The following is a 23,789-nucleotide window of genomic DNA, read 5'->3' on the forward strand; positions in this document are numbered from 1 at the left end:
ATATGAACCAAAAAAGAAAATCATCATGGGTCTTTCACATGAATCCTTTTCCTCCAATCATTTCTATCAAATGTCATGTCCTCGGTGAGGTTCAAAGCATTCATATCATTTCCTATCATCTCCATCCATGTCTTTCTAGGCCTACTCCAACCTTTTTTAACTAATATATTTTTTCATTTATCCATCCTTCTAACTAACCGGAGTATCATTAGGCCTTCGCCGAATATGCTCAAACCATCGTAAACGATTCTCTCTTGTTCCGAATCTTATCTTTTATTGTATTTTTTATAATAAAATTAATTAACGGTAATTAAATTGGAGTCATTTGATTGGGGATTTGAAACCTCTGAACAAAAAAGTTTGTTTTGTTGTGCGCATAAATTAAGCTGAAGTATTTGAAAAATTTTCTTTTACTTAGATCGTCCATCGTCACACACATGCGGCCTAACACGATCCGCCATCATTAAAAAAAAAAAACAGAAAAGGGAACCAAATGTGGGACCCATGGCTCATCAACCTCACCTTTTGAATTTTGATGGCCCACATCACGGAGCCGCGATCCTCGCATGAACGCTATGGTGCACATACATCATTCACATGAAACATCATACACGCTCTCTCTCACCCTTCCCCCATTATTCTCTCTCTACCGACACACCTTGTTTATTTTTTTTAATAAATTCTAATGTACAAGGGTATTTTAGTAATTTGCTATGTCTCCATGGAGAGCGAATCCTTGCTCCTAAAAGGTGCTCCTAAAAGGAGAGAGAGAGAGAGACAGAGACAGAGAGTCTGTGTGTGTGATTTGGGACTCAAGTCCACAAAAAGGAGAAAAAGGAAAAGAGAGTTCCTGTTTTAGGGAATCGATTTTCTAGAGAGAGAGAGAGAGTGAGAGAGAGAGAGGGGCAGCGAATTTTGAACGAAACAATGTTAGAGAGATTTGGGCAAAGGGGGAGGAGCAGTGAGGGTTAATGATGATGAGTCTTTCACTCTTTCCGTTGGATCTGTGCGCTAATTGTTCTCTCTTGTCGATCTTCTCGTCGTTAATGGATGAAATTGGGACGGTTTGAGGCAATGAGCCAGCGTTTTGGTGGTAGATCTGAGATCGGATCTCTAGAGGAGGATTTTCTCTGTGATTTTTAGGATCTTTTTCGGTTTCTTGGGGGAATCTGTTCGTTTTAGGCGAGATATTTCGTTTTTTTTTTTGGGTTCGTCCACGAGCGATGGCGTCGAGGCGCGGGGCGTCCGGCGGCGTCGGTGGCCAGCGGAGTAGGGCCGGGAGGTTCCGTGTTTCGCTAGCGGTTTTTCTGGTCGTCTCCGTCATGGCGCCTCTCTGCTTCCTCGTCGTCAGAGGGAAGAACTCGACGTCGACCGGTAACGCCTCAAAATTTCCCCTTCTTGTTGTTTTCTCGTACTCTGTTGTTTATGCATTGCTGTGATTTTTCTTTCTTTCTTTCTTCGATTCGTGCTCGCATAGTTTACTATTCTTTTCTTTTGGATCGAGCCCGGAAATCGGGTATATTTGGTGAAGTTTAGTTCCGTGACATTGCTGCTCTGTGACCTAATTGTGTGTGTGTGGTGTGTTTCCTAGATCTTACTCGGTTTTGCTGCAAATAGTGAGAATTTGATTGCTTCTGAAATTAGACTTAGAGAAAAAATTGATTCCTTTCTTTCCCCTTCACCTGATATTGTTGTTGCGTTTGAAGTCAGGTGATTGTAGCATACTTATGGTGTTTTTGCAAATCGTCGTTTAGGCTTTTAATATATGTTCTTCATCTTCAATGCGTTTTGTTTATACCTTTCCCACAGTTACCCTCTTTGCATCTGATTTGCTACATTTGCGTCAAACGGAAAATGGATGGCATTTGGGTTTAAATTTGGGGCCATTACTGCATAGAATCTTTCGTTATAAGGTATTTATTACTTTGCACTGTATTTGGGAGAGGGAAAAGTAAGCAATACCACAATATGGAAACCTATTCTGACAAGGGCCTGTATGGAACATAGTTGGTAAACCCGTGACTCAGGCTCCTATCGCCCAACCCTTGACTCAGGCTCCTATCGCCCAACCCTTGACTCGCAGGTCGGTGGGTTGACTCGGTAACTCGAACGGGTTAGGACATAATTTTTTTTAGTCTTTTTTTTTAAATAATACGGACAGGCTAGCATCCACTCGCCTATGAGAGGCTTGATGCTCGCCTCTTAGAGAGAGAGAGAGCACCTGACTGCCGGAGGTGCGGTGGATGATGGCTGCCAGCGGCTGCCTGTGGTCGTCGTCCATCGCCCTAGGGTTGGAGGAGTTGGAGAAAGGGCGAGAGAACGAGAAGAGGTGAGAGTGAACTCGACATACCCTTTTCAAAAAAAAAAAAAGCTTACTTTTAAAGCGGCAAACCGGTTCTTATTGAAATGAACCGACTCAAAATTTGTGACGACTAGGTGAATAGGTAATGATTCACGGAGCCGTGTTTCGGTCCTGAATTGGCTGACTCGGCCCGAGTCAGCCGAGTCGGTTGATTTCTATCTGATCCATGCTTGAACCTGGCTAAACATGTTTGGGCTGGATCCAAGGTGATCCGATCCGACTCAGACGATTCCCGAGTTGGATCACCTTGTTTGCCAACTATGGTTTGGAATCTGTAGCGTTCATGGAGTTTATGCATTTGAAAAAGTGGAAGCTTCCAAATCCATGATTTAGTTTAAATACAAAGGAGAAGGGCCTCACTTCCCATCATCCCAAATGCATAAACGCCTATCCCAGGGCCGTAATTCTAAACAGGACCACCAAGGTAGTTTGACCAAAATTTTACCTTAGGACCACCAAATGCATAAACGCCCATCCCAGTGCCGAGATTCCAAACAGGCCCTAAGCCTTTCTTCCACATATTCTCTTTTGTGCCTGTTTTTCTGGTACAATGGAAATGAAGTGGAAATTACAGACTAGGAATACAATTGATTTTTGAAATCTGGTTGAACTTGCGTTGCTTGTTTCTCCCTATGCAGATATGCAGGCCTACTTGGATTTTAGTTCTGCGATGTACTACTTATGATAATAAAGATCTTAGCAATTTGGGGTTATACTTCATAATACCTATGTCAAAAGAACATGATATGTGGGAAAACGGAAGGACTTTTGAGATGCTTCCTCTTCTTTTCAATCTTGTGAAAGAAGATTTCCTGTTTAGAATTTTTGCTATTTGTAGCTGTTGATCATAACACAAAGGCAGTTTGCTATTTTAGCAGAGGGATTTTGAAATCAGAAAATTGGAATAAAGATACGTGTATGCTGGTGATTAAGTCATGATGTATCTCATCTCCGCTATCAGGCAACTTAGTTTTTGCATTTGCACTGTATTAACCATGACCTTAGACCAATGTTGTCCGTATTGTAGTGTATCATACGATATGCTGTGATACATATCTTTACTTTTTAGAAAAATGATACGATACACACTCTTATCATGATACGAGTGTGTATCGTATTTGTATCATACAATATGGGTTTGTATCATACCGTATCGTATGATGCCGGGCGTATCATACGATATAATGTCGACACACTTTAAAAAGAGGCTTAAAAGTAATTTTGCATTTTTAGGTTTTAAACATCTCTTGAGGGCCGACTTCCTCATTTGTGTAGAGGCCATTAGAGACGTATCCCCGCACCTTAAGAGCTGTGAGAGTGATTTGAGGTCTGATCCATGCTCAAGGGAGAGGGCTTTTGCAATTTCATCAACTTAGACTACATTTTCATCATTTTTCCACTCAAGGAAGTGGGTTAAGTTAAAAAAAAACTCTATTAATTTTTTGCATTGTTCTTATGAGATAGTTGATGATTGATGATGTCTTGTGTAGCTCATAGCAAGGTTGTATGTATCGTATCGTAACCCGTATTTGTTGGGCCTAAAATAAGATATGTATCATATTGTAAAATTTGAAATTATAAAAAAAATTATAAAAAATGAGAAAAAACGTAGAATTTTTTTTTAAGTCATAATACATGAAACAATGAGTCATACTATGAAACTTTGGGAGAGGGTGATTGAGTCTAGGTTGAGGAAGGTTGTCATGATATCGGAGAATCAATTTGGTTTTATGCCTGGAAGATCAACTATGGAAGCTATACATCTTCTTAGACAACTTATTGAAAGATATAGAGAGAGGAACAAAGATTTGCATATGGTTTTTATTGATTTAGAGAAGGCATACGATAGAGTACCTAGGGATGTTCTCTAGTGGACAATGATGAAGAAAGGTGTTTCTCTCAAGTACATTAGTATAATTAAAGATATGTATGAAGGAGTAGTAACCAATGTCCGCACTTGTGGAGGGGTGACAACCAATTTTCCGATAACGGTTGGTTACATCAAGGATCTGCTTTAAGCCCTTTCCTTTTTGCGATAGTGATGGATGAGCTTACGAGATCAATTCAAGAAAATGTACCGTGCTGTATGTTGTTTGCTGATGATATTGTTTTGATTGATGAGTCTAGAGCTGGGGTTAATGCTAAGTTAGAATTATGGAGACAGACATTGGAAGCTAGAGGTTTTAAGTTGAGTAAGAGTAAGACTGAATATATGGAATGTTGGTTTAGTAAGCAACGAAGTAGTGATGGGAGTGTAGTGAAGCTTGGTGAGCAAGAAATACCGGTGAATGATTATTTCAAATATTTGGGATCCATCATTCAAAAGTATGGAGAAATTGATGGAGATGTAAATCATAGGATAAAGGTTGGGTGGATGAAATGAAAAAGTGCAACTGGAGTGTTGTGCGATCGTAGAATGCCATTGCGGTTGAAGGAAAAGTTTTATAGGACGACTATTAGACCCGCTTTACTATATGGTACGGAATGTTGGGCTGCCAAGAGACATCATATTCAAAAAATGAGTGTAGCTGAGATGCGGATGCTTAGATGGATGTGTGGAAATACAGTAAAAGATAAGATTCAGAACGAGGAGATACGTAAGAAGGTAGGTGTTACACCCATTGAAAATAAGATGCAAGAGAATCGTTTACGGTGGTTTGGACATATTCGGCGAAGGTCTAATGATGCTCCAGTTAGAAGGTTGGAGAAATGGGAAAATATATTAGTTAAAAGAGGTCGGGGTAGGCCTAGGAAGACTTGGATGGAGATGATAGGAAAGGATATGAATGCTTTGAACCTCTCCGAGGACATGGCATTGGATAGAAATGATTGGAGGAAAAGGATTCATGTGGAAGACCCAAAATGAATTTCTTTTTTGGTTCATATTGCTGACCCCAATTGTTTTGGGATGAAAGCGTAGTAGTTGTTGTTGTTGTAATACATGAAACAATGGTGAATTGCACAAAATACAACCAAAAAATCACATATCAAACATTCATATCTCTATGAGCTGCATAAGACATCATCAAACATCAACTATCTCATAAGAACAATGCAAGATATTAAATATCTTGCTATTAAGAACATGCCGCAAGACTCATACTTTCATATTACATAAAAAAATATTATGACAATAATTACACTCGATTTTCAATCAGTTTTCGCGTATTACTTGAGTGTCTCATTGTCATGCCGGATCATCTGATGCTATTTTTGTTGGAGTCTGGAGCCTGATTTCTACCTTGACATAAATCTCTAATTTTCACGCCCTCGAGAAATTTATTTTTGAGGGTAGCTTTGTAAGTTTACTCATAATAAAGATTTTTTACCTTAACCCACATCCTTGAGTGAAAATGCACTTTTACTTTAGCAAACTAAAAAAGCCCTCTTCCTTGCGTACAGATCGGCCCCCAAATCGCTCTCACGAGTCCTAAGCTGCATGGATACCTTTCTAATGACTTCTACACAAATAAGGGAGTCGACCCTCAAGAAATCTTTAAAATCCAAAACTGAAAAATTACGATTTGGCCATTTTTTAAGAGTGCTGACCCTTTTTCGTATGATATACCTTGTATTCTTACAATACAGTACAATATGGATATGTATCGTAAGATACAATACGAGTGCATATTGTATCGATTTCTAAATAGTAACGATACTTACAACATTGGCTCATAGAGACATAAATGCTTCATATGTGATTTTATGGTTGCATTTTGTGCATTTCATCATTGTTTCGTATCTTATGATTTTTTAGAATTTTTGTTATTTTTTCTGATTTTTAAATTTTTTTTTTTCAAAATTTACAATTTTTTACAATACGATACGTATCTTATTTTTGGCCTGACCGATATGGATTACAATACGATACTTACAACCTTGCCCTGGACTGTTACTCATCTCATTCTTTCTGTTAATTTCTGTGGATATGGATGATCAACAACTCCTCAAGTCTTGTGATACTTGTGAAATGCTTTTTAATTATTTACATATTGAGCATAATCTCGTTACAAGGGTTTATGCGGAAAATATCTGGTCATAATGCAAGTGTAAGCTACAGCTCTGGCATCAGAAGGATAGTAGCGATGTAAAAAATGTTATCAATAATGGAGCTGTGAGGTTGCACATTTTTATGGTCTTGCATGCAGTTGGAGTTGAGGCACTATTATATTTTATTGCCCGCGAGATTAAGCTTTGGTGGATGCCTCCTAGCTTAAGAACCCGATATAAGATCTAATAGTCGTCCCTATCTTGTCTAAGTTCTTTGCTTGCACATGTGGTGGATTCAGGTGACCAGGCAGAATCTCTGGTTTTTATGTAATGCACATATAATTCTCCTATAAAGCAAATTTCTTTGAATTTGGGTGTGCATCTCAGTGTGCCCTTCTGTGTATCTATGTTGTGGTTTCAAATACTTGTCTCTTGGGTAATTGCATCATTTTCTGTAGATTGGTGTAGATAGCCTTCAAAATTTAATACTGTTTTGGTTCTTTCTTGCCCAGTGCCCAGGCCGTTGCTTTGTACTCATAGTTGGCAAACCCAGCGAGTCGACTTGGGAATCGCCCGAGTCGACCCGGATCGTGCCCCAACTGGGTCATGATTCAGGACTGTCGATCCAACCCATGATATAATTTTTGTTATCATGTATTTTATTATCTTAATGCACAATTCTTATATAAAGTCACTTGTTATGAAGAATCTAATATTGTTCAATGAAATTTTTTTAATAATCATGTATAATTATATGTTTTTGCAACTTAGCTATTGACATATTAGCTTGAAGTCTAGTTATTTCCATGTCTTATTCATGTGCTTACACTATAAAATATAGAGTCCTGACTCATCCGAGTCACTGAGTCAACCTGCTGACTCGGTGACCCAGTAGGGGTCCGATCTGAGCCCGAGTCAAGAGTTTGCCAACTATGTTTGTACTTTTTTATTATATTGTATAAGTTCTTCCCTTTTTGAAAAAAAAAAGAATGGTGCTTTACTTGGATTCTTCATTCTGTTATGGACTTGTGGGATTTTATAGAGCTAACTGGTTATGGCCCTTCACAATTTGTATTACAAATTGTGTCTGTGGGAGGCTTGGAATGCAAGTTAGCTTGAAGGCCCTTCTGGGGCCTATGACTTTTATGAATTAAGCCTTTGATGTTGGATATAACCATCACAATATTTTTGTCATCTTCTTTTAAGCTACACAACTATAGATGAGTTGAAGAACGGACTCCCTCATCTTAATCTACGCTGCATAAAACTTTCCTTTTTGCTGTCTTATTCTTTTCAGTTTAATTGGGGTACAGCTGGTAATATACATAACTTTGCTTTGGCCTACAGCCTATGAGTGAGAAGGGCATTTAATAGATTTTATGGGAATTTGGCTAGGTTATGTGTGACGTTTTCAAGTAAACTTTTAAGTAGTAACTAACAACATGCATGTTTTGCCATCAAGTGGCAACTCTCAATTGCGTGAATCCCTACCTTTTGTTTGAATCCTTCAGGATGTATGACTTCCACGCCAGTGGTGCTCTTTTCATTGATAAAATGCAATCTGCTATGGTATTGTGATTTTATTTCTTTGTTAGCTCTGATGAACATTGCATTTGTAATAACATTTCAAAGGCATATAATCAATATTTTTTAGTTTGAACCTTCGATGGTTATGGTCGTAGTTGTCGCTCATTTTTCACTTTTTGTTCCATTGTCATACAAATATCTTCTATTGGAAATTAGATTTTATGATTGTGGTGCTTGCCTCTTTATGGACTGCGATGTTTTGGGCACTCGGTAAATAAGAACTAATTTTTGTGCTCCAAATCTCAATTGTCTGTCTGGCATATAGAAGTATCCATTTACCCTCTGCTAATCCATTTCAATTAAGCTTTTGTGCATACTAACCAATCATGTAACTGCTGTTTCATTTCTCAGGTCACATGGCTTTCCTGAATGATCCCAATGGACAGGTAGTTTGTATTTTGAACACATGCTCAGCACTCATTGCTGAATGTCCATTAGGTTGATTTTAATTAGACCCTTCTATTTATTATGTCTGATTCTGTTGATGCAGGAATTGGAATGGAGGATAAAACTGGCTTTGCAACACATTAAGCCCCTGCTTTCCAAAGAGGCAAGGAAATGATATTTGCTTGCTTGGTCATCTTGATAATATTAATACCAATACTGACCTAATTAAATACACTTTCAGTTCATTGATGTTATTACAGCCAACACGGATGACTCTGGTCCTCTGAGTCTTGATAGCTTGAAACATAATGGTTTGCCTTCTTCATGGATATTTGACAATGCAGATCATGTGGAGGAAGAGGTGGTAAACCTTTTCTAGGTGTACTTTTGGGAGGGATGCTCCAACTTGTACTGACTTTTATTCTTGGAACAGGGTCAAATTCCTAACTCGTTAAAAGAAACTACATCAGTCACGGAAGATGTAGTTGCTGATGTTCGTAAGGCAACTGAACTAGAAACATCTAAGAGTAAAGAGACCAGAGAAGTACCTGGTATTATTGGTGTATCATGTTTCAGTTATTTCTAAATAGAAACTGCTGAAACTGTAACTGTGATTTTTCTGACTGTTCTCCTTTATTGCAGATCGTCCTTCATCTAGTGATACCCCAGCAAAATTAGCCCGAAGAGTAATATTCTTACTACATTTTTATTATTTTCAGATTGTGAGATTTAAGTTTTGCCTGCATGTACATGAAGTCTTGACAGCCTAATGCCTTGTCGAATCCTATGTATTCTCCAATATTTAACATCATCGGCTTCTATGAGATCATCTGAATAAATCTGAAAAAAGTGAACTTGTGAGATCTTTTATTTGCAACTTATGGTTTGAAATGTGAAAGCCCACTATAGGTGTTATAATATCTTAAGAAAAGTACATATCATACGAGGACATGAGGTATGCAATGTTTTCAGATATGGAAGAAAAGAATAATCACATCTTTGAGGGAGTTTTGCCTTGTCGTTTACTTGCATCACCGTACCCAAAAGGTTATCCTGTCCTGGACCCTACCATATAGCCAGGAGTTGTCTCCCTTGGGCGAGTTCATGTTGGGTAGGAACCAGGCCTGGAACTAAGTTGTTGATTGATGTCACTCTGGGACCTTGTTCTTACTATGTGACATATTTCTTTCATTTTCTCCCTTCTTTTCCTCTTGCAACCTTTTTGTACACTTGGTGACTCCTTATCATTTGCTCTTTGATAGAGTTGTATTTTCTTTACTGAAAGAAAATCAAGAAATGCCATAGCTTTCGAGACCTTGGATTGTTTTTTTACTTTCTGAAGATATGTTATATTAACTTCCTTGAAATTTGTTATATGAAATATGATCTTATATTGGTTTTTGCTCTTACAGTTGTTGAGGCAAAGGCGCCGGGAGAAGAGGGCCACTGAGCTGGTTCAGCAAGATAGTGAAATTACTGTTAGGCTTGAAAATGCTGCCATTGAACATTCAAAAGCGGTGGACTCTTCAGTACTTGGTAAGTATAGCATATGGAGGAAGGAGAATGAAAATGAAAATTTTGATATTACGGTAAGGGTTATAAGAGACCAAATAATCATGGCAAGGGTATATGCGAGCATCGCAAAGACAAATAATAGGCTTGATCTATTTGAGGAGTTGATGGTTCGTCTGAAAGAGAGCCAGCGTTCTTTAGGAGAAGCCAGTATTGATGCAGATCTCCATCACAGGTGCCCTTATGACCCTTCTGTGCTGCATATATATAAACTATGTTTTGCCTTCACTTAATTCACTTTATAAAATCTCTGTCACAGTGCAGCTGAGAAGATGAAATTAATGGGCAGCACATTGTCAAAAGTTAGGGCACATCTTCATGATTGTACATTGGTAACCCAAAGGTTACGAGCAATGCTTCAATCTGCAGATGAGCAGGTGAGAAGCTTGAAGAAGCAGAGCACATTTTTAAGCCAGCTGGCAGCTAAGACAATTCCCAATGCAATTCACTGCTTATCCATGCGCTTGACCATTGCATATTATGTACTTCCTCCTGAGAAAAGAAGGTTTCCTAACATGGATAAACTGGAAGATCCAAATTTATACCACTATGCCCTGTTCTCTGATAACGTCTTGGCAGCATCTGTTGTTGTTAACTCAACAATCATGAATGCAAAGGTATTGAAGCATGAGGCTATGTTTTACCTTTTCTTTTTTCTTTTTTTTCTTGTTCTTGTCTCATGGCTAGACTGAACACTCTAAATTGCAGGAACCAGAGAAACATGTCTTCCACTTGGTCACTGACAAGCTGAATTTTGGGGCCATGAATATGTGGTTTTTGCTCAACCCACCTGGAAAGGCCACAATTCATGTTGAAAATATTGATGAGTTCAAGTGGCTGAACTCATCCTACTGCCCTGTTCTACGACAGCTTGAATCTGCAGCAATGAAGGAATACTATTTCAAGGCAGATCATCAGACCACTCTTTCAGTGGGTTCTTCCAATCTGAAATACAGGAATCCAAAGTATTTGTCCATGTTGAACCATCTGAGATTCTACCTCCCACAGGTTTATCCCAAGCTTGACAAGATTTTGTTCCTCGACGATGACATCGTGGTCCAGAAGGACCTGACACCGTTGTGGTCAGTTGATCTGAAGGGCAAAGTGAATGGGGCAGTGGAAACATGTGGGGAAAGCTTCCATCGGTTTGACAAGTATCTCAACTTCTCAAACCCTCATATATCAAGAAATTTCAACCCAAATGCCTGTGGGTGGGCATACGGGATGAATATGTTCGATCTCAAAGAGTGGAAGAAGAGGGATATTACTGGCATTTATCACAAGTGGCAAAACATGGTGAGTTTCATTCTCCATCTATGTTGACATTCTTTTGTTGTTTTTTCTTCTTTCCTTTTCTATTCTGGAGTTTAGGATTAGTTTGTTTTGCCTGTGCTTCTCTGATCCCATCCATCATGCTAACTGTAACCAGAATGAGGGGAGAACATTGTGGAAGCTTGGTACGCTACCTCCTGGTCTCATAACATTTTACGGGTTGACGGAGCCATTGGATAAGTTGTGGCACGTCTTGGGGTTGGGTTACAACCCTAGCGTGGATCGGTCGGAGATTGAAAATGCTGCCGTTGTGCACTATAATGGGAACATGAAGCCCTGGCTCGAGATTGCAATGACCAAGTACAGGTCATACTGGACCAAGTACATCAAGTATGACGACCCATATGTCAAGACCTGCAAGCTCAGCGAGTAGTGAGATCTGCTGCTACATTCTCTGATGAGATCGAACTGTAAAAAAAGCTGGGGCCTTCCTACGCCTAAAGCCTAATATTTTTTTTTCATATGCACCCCCTTTATTTTGCCATTCATTTTAATTCATTTTTCAATTGAGCAAAAACACTTGCGCCTGTTTTAAACCATTGATCGCATGTACATACTAATCAGTTAATTGGCATTATAATAGTGCAAATCTTGGCATTAATAATAGGCATGTTATTGCAAAGTCTGGATCAAGATGGATTGTGTGGGAATGCACCAAATTGAGTGTCCTATTCCTATTTTATATTAATCATCCTTTATGGAACTATTACTACACTTTTTCTGTAATGAAACATTCATGCAAACACCTGTTTTTGAAATTTTCTTGTAAACAGATCGTACACGTGAGCCATATTTTGCGGAAAGGCATTGTGAACCAGCACCAGGTAACTCTGCTCCCTGAATTGGTTTTGCAAGATTGGTGAAACTGGCGTGTTGTCCTTGCGACAGATGCGTCCAATGGGAGCACAAGGCAGGCTGCCCTGACCTTAGGGGACGTGGTAGCGTTTTCCTTTGTTTATTATTATTAACCTGTTCACCCACAGTTATGCTGCCCTGGCATGCAAGGTGTTGCCTTGAATCAAACGAACCAAACATGTGCTTGTCCTCCATCCGTCAACGCCGTTTGGGATACAATTCCGATTCTTTGGGGTTGCCACACAGAGAGAGAATGAATAAATCATCTGCATTGTAACAGGTGTGGGCCGGGGAGCTGTCATGGTTGGTTTCTGTCATGAGCTGTATGATCTCTCCAAATAAATGTTTCTGCCCATCAAAGATTCCCTCCAATTTTACCCTCTTAAATAAATGATGGATCAGTAGCAATGGGGTGATGGTGATGTGTTGTTTGTTGTAGGACCACCTTTGATTTAAATTCAATGTTAGGCCCATCAAAGATGTGTGCAGCACCCATCACTTATTAGTGAATACTGTTTAGGCAAATCTTGCGTAGGCTATAGAGGCCGTAGGTGGTCCCCCATGGTCTTGAACGTTGCTTATTTGATCTTTTTTCTCAAAAGCCATAAAGCCGTTCTTTAATCTTTCTTTAAGGATGAAGGATGCCCATTTTCCACAATTACTCTAGAGTCTTGAACCTTTTTTTTGCTTCAAAAAAGGTCTAGAATAAACTGGTTTAAATGAGGGAGCAAAATTCCATTTTTTTTTACCTATGGGATTCACATCACAGACGTATTAATAAGATTCTTTTCATCACCAACAGGGGGCTCCGCCTGTTTGGCAGGTGCAGCTAGTGCATGTCACCTTGTGGTGTGACGTTGCAAGTTCGAATCCCAATGGTATGGTTGTGTAACTCATAGGGGTATGCCTAACCCCGTTGAGGCCATAACAGGCTATTTCAATAATTTATTTTCTGAAAAGGGAGTGGTGGGGGATATAGCTTCTGTTATCATTGCAAAATTTTACTTTTGTAAGTCAAACTGACATTTTAAAAAAGATTTGAAAATAACTCATCTTCGTTTTTAAAATGTGGGAAAATTCAGAGAAATGAGACTCGCCTGACGGTACGAGGTTCAACCGTTCCTGGTGCCATAACCAGGAGTAATTGAACCAAGGATCAATCTAGTGCTTTGCTTTGCTCAACTTGTCTAAATCGTTGTTCTATTTCTTAAATGTACGAAGAATCAGGCATTTGCTATAAATTTTGAAAAATGCAGATTGAAAACATGATGTATGCTTCAAATATTTGAAATACTTGGAAAATGGGACACTTTGAAAATCGTAAGTCACATTTGGGAAATATTTTTGAAGAAAGAAAAATCGTGAATTGGGTTCAGAAAAGATTAAAAATTTCTCGAAAAACAAATGGGTTTTTGGAGAAAATCGATTTTGAGGAAAAATACTTAGAGAAAATTGATTTTTCTGAGATTGAATTGAAAAATATCAAAAAGGATGGGTGTGTGGCCCTGTAAAACTCTTTTCATGATGCAATCTAACCTAGATGATGCATGAATGCAGTTTGTGAAAATATTTTCTGAAGAATCATTGATAAAAATTTTTTTTTGTGCCTTATAGAATTTAGATGAAATATATTTGCCACATATCCCTGACTATGGCCACGAATATGTATTGAATATAGTTCACTTGATTCTAAAAGAGAAAAATACTTAGAAAAGTTTTGAAAAATGTGTCATGATTTCTGAAAATAACCTAAGAATGTAGGTCATTTATAGCTTAAAAGAAGATGATAAATCTGGGTATTGTTCATATTCTAACTATGGTCATAAATACGAACTCAATCGAGTTTATTAACTTCTTAGAAGCGAGTGCACGTACCATTCGTGTTGACCATTGTAAATTTGAATATGCATGAATCATCATCTATCACACAATTAATGTTTACATCAATAATTGAATTGAAATAAAGGAAAAGAAAAAAAAACTCTTGAGCTTTCCTGCAAAATTAGCAAACTTGTTAGCGGACAAATGTCGGCTTTTCTGGATTTATCCAATAATATCTGAAATTGGGGGATTTATCTAGGTATAAGCATTTTTCTATGCTTCCCTAAAATAAACATAATAAAAGATGATGCAGAATCAAATAAATAATAAAAATAAATAACTTTAGAATTTAGAATTTAGAATTTTGAGAAAAATGGCCAAAATACCCTTAAAAATTAACCTTTATTCCAAAAGAGGGTTAAAAGAAATATTTTTCCGAAAATATTTTTGTAAAACGCTTAATCTGGGGATCAAACAATTTCAAAACATCACCAAATCGGGTGGAGGACACCCTAATATGATTATGAATATGATCAAACCCTAAAAATATGAATTTTTTCATGAAAATTTTGAAATATTAAAAAAATATCAACTTTTTCTCATGTTTTATTTGAATCAGGACTCCGCACGCATCTTGTTTTTATGAAATAACTAAATAATGTATCAAATGAATTTCAAAATTCATAAAAATTGACATGAATACTTTTAATAACCCTAAAATTAAAATTCAATAAAAAAATATAATTTTTGGGATTATTTTGATATAAATATTAAATAAAAAGATAAAAACATGTGATTTGCCCGCGGTCACATACATGTCACAGTATCAAACCCGAATTAGATATCAAACTGTAATTAAAGTTTATAAATTTTTACAACGATAAACTAGACAGATTAACAATAATAACCCTTTTTACAGATCAGAAAAAGCATTTTCGGTTAGGAAGATATGATTCTAGCAATACGTGAATAATTAAAACAATCATGAATATGATAAAATAAACAAAAAAAATCAAGGAAGCACGGTTAGAGATTTGATTTAGCCATTAAAATCAAGGAATCTCGATCTTTTTCAGGCATTTAGCAAAATAAATATGATCTAAACATTTTTAGCGGATCAAAATGTATAAATCATCTTAGATGATCAGTGGATCATCTTCTTGAACCATGAGCCTGGTTTCTTGAACGAAAGGAAAGAAAAATATACATAGAAGGGGGCGACAATGGTGCTTTAATGAAAAAAATAATGAAATAAGGTAAATAAATGCAAATGAAAGAAGAAGCTCACCTTGGGGCTGCTGTTGAGACTTGGAGGAGAAGGAGAGAGAGGAGAGCATGGGTTGGACATCCAACCCATGTGAGTATTTATAAAAGAAAATTAGGTTTTGGTTTTGAGAGTTTTGGTTTTGTCAGAATTTTAAAAAAAATCAATTCTAGAGGGGGGCGATTTTCCATGGAAGAATCCTAATTGAAATTAACTTTTGACTTTTCCTAATTGAAGTTCTAACATAAAAACAACTCTAACTAATTAACCTAATTGAATCCTAATCAAACTTTAAAACTTCTCAAATGTGGCGCCACCTAATGTGGGCCCACATTTAGTTTTTAAAACCTTAATTTAAAAGTTAAAATACCAAGGTGAAAATCGAGTTTTAAAATCAATTTTGATTCTTTCAAACTTCTAACCTAATTTGGACACTAACTAGACCTCTAAACTAACCTAAATATCCTCAGATGTGCCACCATCTACTATGGGCCCCATTTGATCTTTCAGAAAATGATTTTAAAAATTTTAAAATAATGATTTTGAAAGAAGTTAAAATGAAAAGTTGATTTTGAAAATAAATTTTTTTAAATTAACTAGAGTCCTAAATGAGTTGAAAATCTCTCAAATATGGCGCCAGTTGTGTGGGCCCCACATTTGGGTTTCAAAAATGTTAAGATTAAAAAGGGGTTTTAAAATAAGGTTAAAATCACCAGATAAAAATTGAAAGTGTAAACAGAGTTCTAAACTAACTAAAACTCCAAACTAGAGTCCTAAATTGACTGAAACTCTGGGATAAAGTCCTAAAACTTTGAAATTTGGTTTTTTTAAAGACAAATGAAGAGTTTTTTTAAAGATTTTCTAAAAAATGAGGTCAGGGTTAGAATCCTAAACCAACTGAAACTCTAGAACAGAGTCCTAATCCAACTAAAACTCTAAAATTTGGTTACTTTTGAAAGATTTTAAAAGGTTTTCTTGAAAACAGATAAGAGTAGAAATAAAAGACAGAGTCCTAAACAGACTGAAACTCTGGGATAAAGTCCTAATCCGACTAAAACTCTAAAAAAAGACCAAATGAAAGAAATGGGCAAGGGGTAAGGCCACCTTTGATTTAAAACCAATAAAATAAAAGTTTGAAAAATGTTTAAAAGATAAAAAGATAGAGTCTTAATCTGACTAAAACTCTAAAATAACTAAAATTTTGAGAAATCTAAATGAAAGAAGTGATCCAGAAGCGACACCACCTAAATGGGTCTCATCCGAGAATTGAGATCAGTTGAAAATTGAGTTTAAAATGAATCCAGATCGCTTTCTAAAGAAAATATTTTAAAATAAAGAAATATAAGATCATGAGGGTTGACAAATTGCAAATATTGATCTAAAAACCAGGTATTTAAAATTAACTTTGAAATTAAGGTTTTTAAAAAAAATTGAATCTTGATTTGAGATTTTGAAAAACAAGAGTGATGGATCTCGAGAATGACATGCAATGCTATGAAATGACACAAAATGATATCAAATGACATGAAATGATACACAAAATGCCAACCCAAGATGAGGGATTTGAAGTCCCGGACCCCTGACAGAGACAAAGAATTGAATATTCCCATCCGAGGATAAAAATTGAGGATTGAAGATCAGACCCGACATTGGATCCGATCTAAATGTAAATTGGGCCTCGGATATAACTAAATCTTTCAGGAAAAGAACTGATTCGAGCTTCGATTATTGATTGTGCCAACTGGGGGAATGATAAAAATGAAGTTTCAGACAAAATGACCGAGAAATGATTTTGCCCCTTTAGTGCATAGAGTGACACTGAAAACGAGGTTTGAACTGGTTTAAACTGAATCCTAAGGTTTCTGAACTCAGATGAACTAAAATGACACTGACTCAAACAAACTCCTAGACTGGATGATTGAGAAATAGTATAATTTTCAGAGAAATGATGAGAAATGACCACTGGAGTGAAGTGGGTAACGAGACCGCACTAAATTTGAGCTGGAATAAAGATCAGTAATACTGAGATGCACTAATTTTGAAGCTCAACTGACTGAATTTTGCTCGATTTCAGCTGAAATGGGCTAAAATGGGTTCCTAGACTACAAGAAATGGAATTAAACTGAAACCGAGCCACTTGAACTTCTGGTGAGGTCAAGTTAGACTTAGGAAAATAGGGTCGACTGGAATTGACTGACTCAGAGACAATTGGTTGGGATTTGAGCTAGAAATGAACTCATTTATCTAGAAATGAACCGATTTTAGCTGAAATAGTCAGAAACGAACATGATTCACTCATCGTGAGCTCAAATGGGCTAGAAATGACTGACATTCTAACTGTTATGAACTTAAAATGAGTTTGACTGGATCTAAATGACAGGGACCTCGGGCTACCTAGGAGTAGAATGGTAAATTTTCTGACAAAGTGGGGTGAAATGACACCTAAACTTGGATTGACCTAGGGCTAGACTCCTAAGGGGACTAGCATCTCTTGAAAGGGAGTGTTTGAAGATGAACGAAGAAAATTTGGGGTGTTTACAGCTTCATAATTTTTCTTTTAGACACCTTTCAAAAGAGAAAGCTGATTCTTTAATCCAGCCTCTCTCTCTCTCTCTCTCTCTCTCTCTCTCTCTCTCTCTCTCTCTCTCTCTGAATTAAAAATGGCGATGTGGTCGCTTCTCTCATGTAAGTCCCCTAGACCTCACGGATTTCCCTCTCATTTCAATAAGTACTTTTGGGATGATTGTAAATTTGAGTTGCTGCAAATGGTTTCAGAATTTCACGATTCCAAGCAATCAGCCCTGCTAAGAGAGATTAATAAGTCAGATTTCTTATTAATTCCTTAGGATCAAAATGCTGAAGATGTTTCAAGATTCCAACCTATTTATTTGTTGAATAATTTGTATAAGATCCTCACTAAGTTTCTTGCGAATAGATTAAAGTTGGTTTTGCCTGGTTTCATTTCTCCTTTTCAAACGGCTTTCATTAAAGGCTTTCTGTTGCATGACAGGGTTCTTTTGACCAATGAAATAGTGCATTCGCTAAGTGCTTCTGGAAAACCTTTCTTAAACTTGATGTCTTTAAGGCCTTTGATTCAGTTAGATGATCTTTTTCAGAAGAGTGTTTAAAAGAAATGGCTTTTAATGAAAATCTTATAATTTGGATTATGGAGATGGTCATTACTGCAGAAATTGCTGTTCCAGCTAATGGTGTGAAAGGAAGTTACTTCAAAATGAAAGGTGACCTACGTCAAGGCTGTCCACTTTAACCCTTCCTTTTTAATATTGTTGGTGCGGCTCTTAATACTCTTTTCAAGAAAGCAACACAATCAATTTTTCTTGATCATCTTCATCTTTCCGGCCTTGAGGGGTGTTGTTTACTCCAATATGTTGATGATATAGTGATTTTCGGCATTGCGATTCCGTCTCAAATGGCAAGAATTTGGACTTTGTTACATATTTTCGAAGCAGTTTCTAGCCTACAAATTAATGAGGACAAATGCAAGTTGGTTGTATGCAGTTCTTCAGGCCAAACTGTTAACTTTGCTGAAATTGTTTTTGGTTATCAGGTTTCAAGTTTTTCGATCACTTAAACCTTAACATTGTGCAAGGTCATTCTCATATGCAAATCTGGAATCCACTAGAGGACATGGTGCTTTCTAAAATTCAATCTTGGGAGGCCTTTTTTATCGAAACCGGCGAGTGCAATTCTTATAAAGCACGTATTAAATTGTACGCCTTTACATCAATTAGCTTTGTTTCATATGCCAATGAAGGTTGAAAAGAGAATAAAAAATATATTTATGTCCTTTCTTTGGGATGGCCACGCTACTTCGAAATCATTAGTTAATTGGAATTTGGTTACATCCCCAGTGGATTGGTGGTTTAGGCATCCGAAGGCTATCGTTACTAAATATTGCTTTGTTATGTAAATGATGGTGGCGTCTTACCACTGAGGAGATGCCTTGATCCAATTTTATTAAGGGAAAATACAGATTAGTGGGGCCACCTTCAACTTGATCTTTGAACTCTACATGAAAAAAAGGTTCATAAGTGTCGAAAGCTATTGTTAAGGCTTTCAATACTTTCAAAGAGGGGTTGGTCATTATTGATTCGTTAGGCCAAGTTAAATGGGCATTCAACAAAGATGGCTGTTTTTCTGTTGCTTCCTGCTATATGGAATGTAATGAATATGGTATGTTTTGGCTCTCAGATAAAACTATTTGGTGCAGAGGACCTTCTCCCAGAGCATCACTTTTTACTTCGGTGCTGCTAGCCGAGAAGATAAAACACTCATGACTGCCTGTAGAAGATTAGTCAATTTAGCTAACAAATGTTGTCAATGTGAAAATAACACTGAAACTGTTGAGCGTTTGCTCTGGTTCTGCCCCTATTTTCAAGAGATTTTCTCCCTTACGTGGTTGGATATTAAAATAGAGTCAATTCAGGTCCCGTGCTTCAGGCATTTGATATCTGGGCCTACATCGACTAAGTTCTTATGCAATTGGAATAAAGCCTGGAGGTGATGATTTATATCTGCTTGGTGGAGAGTTTTGAAAGAAAGAAACAACAAAATGTTTAGAGGAAAAAAGAAACCTCCCAAGCCAATTCTGTTGTTTATCCAATTCAACCTGTTTTGTACTGCCAAGCTTAATAGGAAGGATTCGGATCTCTCGTGGCTGGGCCATCAGAGAATAGGGTCTTTGGTGCATCATGGTGTCTTGGAGGACAATCAACCTGTATGATATTGAATACTATAATTTGTAAACTTCTCATATTTCATTAGTCCGGTACCATTTAATGAATCTTATTCTTCTTCAAAAGAGAAAAAATAAGAACTTTTTTTTTTCTCCTAGTTCTGCAGTATGCATGAATTAATAATCCAAGGCCTCACCTTCAACAGTCTCATGTGCCAATCTGGGTATTCTTTTCTAACGTTGATCAAGATATCTGTTAAATCCTCGAGGACTTAGGGCCGGTTTGGAATCTAGGAACTGGGAAAGGAGTTGATGCATTTGGCAAAAAGTTGGTCAAACTACCGCCTGTGGCTGTTTGGAAACTGATAGCTGGGATGGGAGTTAATGCATTTGGTATGGAAAGTGGCAATGTATTTACACTACGGAATTGACAGTAGCTGCCAAATCCAGGATTTGGCAGCTGCCACTTCCCATCCCAGCTACTAGTTTCCAAACTGGGCCTAAAATAGATGGGAAAGCAGAAGCATGATACCTTAAAGTTCTTCAAGATAATTGATCTGGCCATTTGTATGTCCTATGGGAGTAGTTAAAATCTGTCTCTTTCAAGAGACTTTAACAATCTTTCGTGAACATGAACATTAACAAGTTGACTGCAATTATGCATCTGGCAAAGTTTAAATGACATGACTTGATGCATCAATTATTACCACTGTGGGTACTTTTAGTAATTTATAAAATATTGTGCATTTCTAAAAAAGTGTCATTTACTTTTTATAAAACTGCCAAAAATATTATGGCGGTGGTGATGATTTATGCTTAAAATAGTCATATGATTTGTTTGTTAAAATTGTACTAGTGCAACGTTAACATTCACTAGAAGACGTGAAAGTTTAACCACCCCCCCTCCAACCGACCCCATGTGTTCCAAGTCATGTAACTGCTATGAGAATCTCAAGTTATAACTGGCATTAGTTGGATTGTCTACCAACTCCAGCAGATCACGTACAAAAGTCCGTTCTTATAGTCCAATTTGGAGGCTAATAACCTGCTTCTCAAAACTATAAAATGACATGTTTTTTCCCTTTTGAACCCTGTGATTAGTCCCCACAGAAAATAAAAGAACAAGAACCCAATGTTAGTAGGAAGTAGGGGTGTAAACTGTTTGGATTGAGATCTGATGTGGCCAATACCATATTTCATTAATTGGATGTTGGCTAAACTGATTTGAATGCGGATTTGGATTCAGATGCTGAAAAACTTTTCTTTTCTTTTTTTACACCCAGGAGCAGTTAGTTCACGTCATGTTGTGTCCGGACATTGCAAGTTGGAACTCCAAATGGTATGGTTGTATAACTGGTAGGGGTCTGCCTAACCCCAGCTTTCTCTGTCGAAAAAATGAAAAAAAAAATCTGTTTTTTTACATGTAAATAGATTCACATATTTATCAGATTCTGTAGCAAAAAATCAAAACAATATACGCATTCAATTATAATTATATATGGTTTTGGCTGACCAAATGCAACTACATCTCTAGTATGAAGGAAAGCTATATCATTCATCCACTGCATCATTTCCCAATCTAAGGAATTAACTTCCTCTAATATTTCTTAGTTCAACTACTTCAGTTTAACTCATTGTCTGGGAAGTTTCTTAGTTTTTGCATGCTTAAAACCCATGTCAGAATTGGTTTCTTGATGCAGGTGCATAACAGGTCCAGGTTCTCCCAAGAGACCCTGAACCAGGTACGCTTGATTCAACTCCGATGGAGGATGGCAGTCCCAATTCTCAGGTGGACCCCATTACCTACATGAAGATCCTGATCGAGAGAGTTTTCATAAATAGGTGATTTGGGAGAGTGGAACTGTTCAGTTATTGATAAAACTTTTTTTTCTTCTTTTCCTTACTTTTCTTGGGTACTTTCATTAATCTCTTTACATTATTGAATTTTCAGTTGCTTTTCTCATTATTTTATTTGCAAGTAGCCTACATAATTTGTAGTGGGTAGTTTATCATAAATCAAGCCCTCTCAATTTATATCAATTGGTATCAGAGCCCAGGTTCATCACCTCCAATTTATTCAAGGGACAAGCCTATTAGATTATAAAACAAAAAAAACATGAAAGAAATTGAGCTTGAAAGCAAAGATCGACCACAAGAATGCTTGACGTCATTGGAAGCAAAGGTTTCTTGGATGAGCGACGATCTATCATTGATCTTTCAATCATTGCAAAGATTGAAAGATGTTCAAACTTGTCAATTTAATGAGTTGGATCGATGGATGGAACGACAATTTGAGAAACGTCCAATGGAGGACGAGTATCCAAAAGAAAGTTATGGCGCGACATCCACATTCATTGGTCTGAGTCGAGAGGACATTCCAGTGCACAACAGCATCGTGCCACTATTAAGTTTGACTTCCCTTGTGCAAGAAAGCAGTGGAGGAGGGTCCCAACCCTACCTCCCTTTCGGTTCCTCCCACCCATCACCACCATCTTTTAAACAGTGTCCGGAGGGTGTCCCTCCGACCGCTGACCCATCTGGCACTTCCCTGCTGGAGGGGGCCAGCCCCCCATCGAATCAGGCCGGTGGTGGCCATCGTTCCAAACAACCACTGTCGGTTGTTGCTTTTATGCAGGTCAGGGACATCCTCGCTGGTGGCCAGCCACTGAATGGCGGGTTTACACCTGACGGGGCAGGCCTGTGGGGCCCATCCCTGGCCGGAGCACCGTCAGTGCCAGCTGACATGGCGGGTGGCCATAGCAAGTCCCACCCACACTAGGAAACCCGAGCATGGTTTCCTGGTGTGGGATGGGCAGGTCACTCGATAGGTGATCGAACCAGTTTAGGCTGGGAACCCATTGGTCTCACGAATTCCCCACCTAGACATCCTGAAATTAACGTAAACCTCACTTTTGGACACAAAAAGAACCGGGGTCCATTTTACGGTGCTTGCCCACAGCCCATTTTTCAGGAGGGCATTTGAACCAACATGATCATATCCCAGCAAGTGCACGTCCAGAAATGAGATAGGCAAATATTTCCCTTGGACGTGAACCTAAGAGGCTGCCCCCAAGACATGTGGATCGAGGAGACCCACTGTAAACACCTCAAATTTTTATCTTCATTCACAAACACCTGCTTTGAGACCCATTCTCTAAACCCTTCAGGAACCAGTTTGTTGATATCTAAGCCAGGGTCATTCAGAGCCTGAATTCGAATATCTCTAAAGACAATCTCCATTAGGGCTCAATTTCAATCATCAATCCTTGCTTCTACCAAGGGTCTGAGACCTCAAATCCCTTAGCCAAGGTTTGTCTTTTGCATTTCATTTCGTATCATCTCGCATCATTGTATGTCATTGCATGACATTTCATTGCATTGCATGTCATTGCATCTCATTGTCGAGATCCAGTATTTCTGTTTTCAAAATATTGAATCCAGGTTCGGATTTTAAAACTTTTCTTTCGAAATCAATTTCAAAACCTGGGTTTTGAATCGATATTTTGTCATTTTCCAACCCCTAGGATCTTATATTTCAGAATGCATTTCTTATAAAACGATCTAAATTCATTTTAAACTCAATTTTAATTGATTTCAATTCTCAGATGAGATCCATCTAGGTGGTGTCGCTTCTGGATTCCTTTATTTATCAAAGTTCTCAAAATTTTCAGAGTCCTAGTTGGATTAGGACTTTATCTTTTCGTCTTTTTAAACCTTTTCAAAATTCTATTTTGATTTTAAACTAGATATAGTCATATCCCTTACCCATTCTTTTTATTTTGGCTGAAATCTTAGAGTCTTAATCGAATTAAGACTCTTTCCTAGAGTCCTAATCGGATCAAGATTCTATCTCGATTTCATCATTTACTCCTTCTACACTTGTTTTCGAAAACCTTCTCATCTGACTTTCAAAAGAGCTAAAA

General features: G+C 37.6%; 1 protein-coding gene across 2 annotated transcripts; it reads left to right on the forward strand.

Annotated features, from left to right (window-relative positions):
* Positions 1-693: 693 nt before the first annotated feature.
* LOC149842597 (polygalacturonate 4-alpha-galacturonosyltransferase-like) lies at positions 694-11,852 on the forward strand. 2 transcript variants are annotated; one of them, XM_089999302.1, is made up of 10 exons: positions 694-1,374; positions 8,291-8,328; positions 8,430-8,489; positions 8,568-8,687; positions 8,760-8,877; positions 8,969-9,012; positions 9,739-10,073; positions 10,158-10,515; positions 10,607-11,194; positions 11,328-11,852. In XM_089999302.1, exons 1-10 carry the CDS (start codon positions 1,224-1,226, stop codon positions 11,601-11,603), a joined length of 2,088 nt encoding a protein of 695 aa, XP_089855428.1. In that variant the 5' UTR covers positions 694-1,223; the 3' UTR covers positions 11,604-11,852. The 2 variants fall into 2 exon arrangements, with proteins under 2 accessions (XP_089855428.1, XP_089855429.1); XM_089999303.1 differs by having other exon boundaries at positions 8,291-8,325.
* Positions 11,853-23,789: the final 11,937 nt, after the last annotated feature.

Source organism: Nuphar pumila, chromosome 3, assembly GCF_984573655.1.
Source record: "Nuphar pumila chromosome 3, dmNupPumi1.hap1.1, whole genome shotgun sequence".
Taxonomy (NCBI): domain Eukaryota; kingdom Viridiplantae; phylum Streptophyta; class Magnoliopsida; order Nymphaeales; family Nymphaeaceae; genus Nuphar; species Nuphar pumila.

Coding starts and splice junctions, on each gene's coding strand:
- LOC149842597 (XM_089999302.1), top strand. CDS start 1,224: ATGGCGTCGAGGCGCGGGGCGTCCGGCGGCGTCGGTGGCCAGCGGAGT. Junction 1,375..8,290: donor GAAGAACTCGACGTCGACCG/GTAACGCCTCAA, acceptor TTCATTTCTCAG/GTCACATGGCTTTCCTGAAT. Junction 8,878..8,968: donor AGAGACCAGAGAAGTACCTG/GTATTATTGGTG, acceptor CCTTTATTGCAG/ATCGTCCTTCATCTAGTGAT.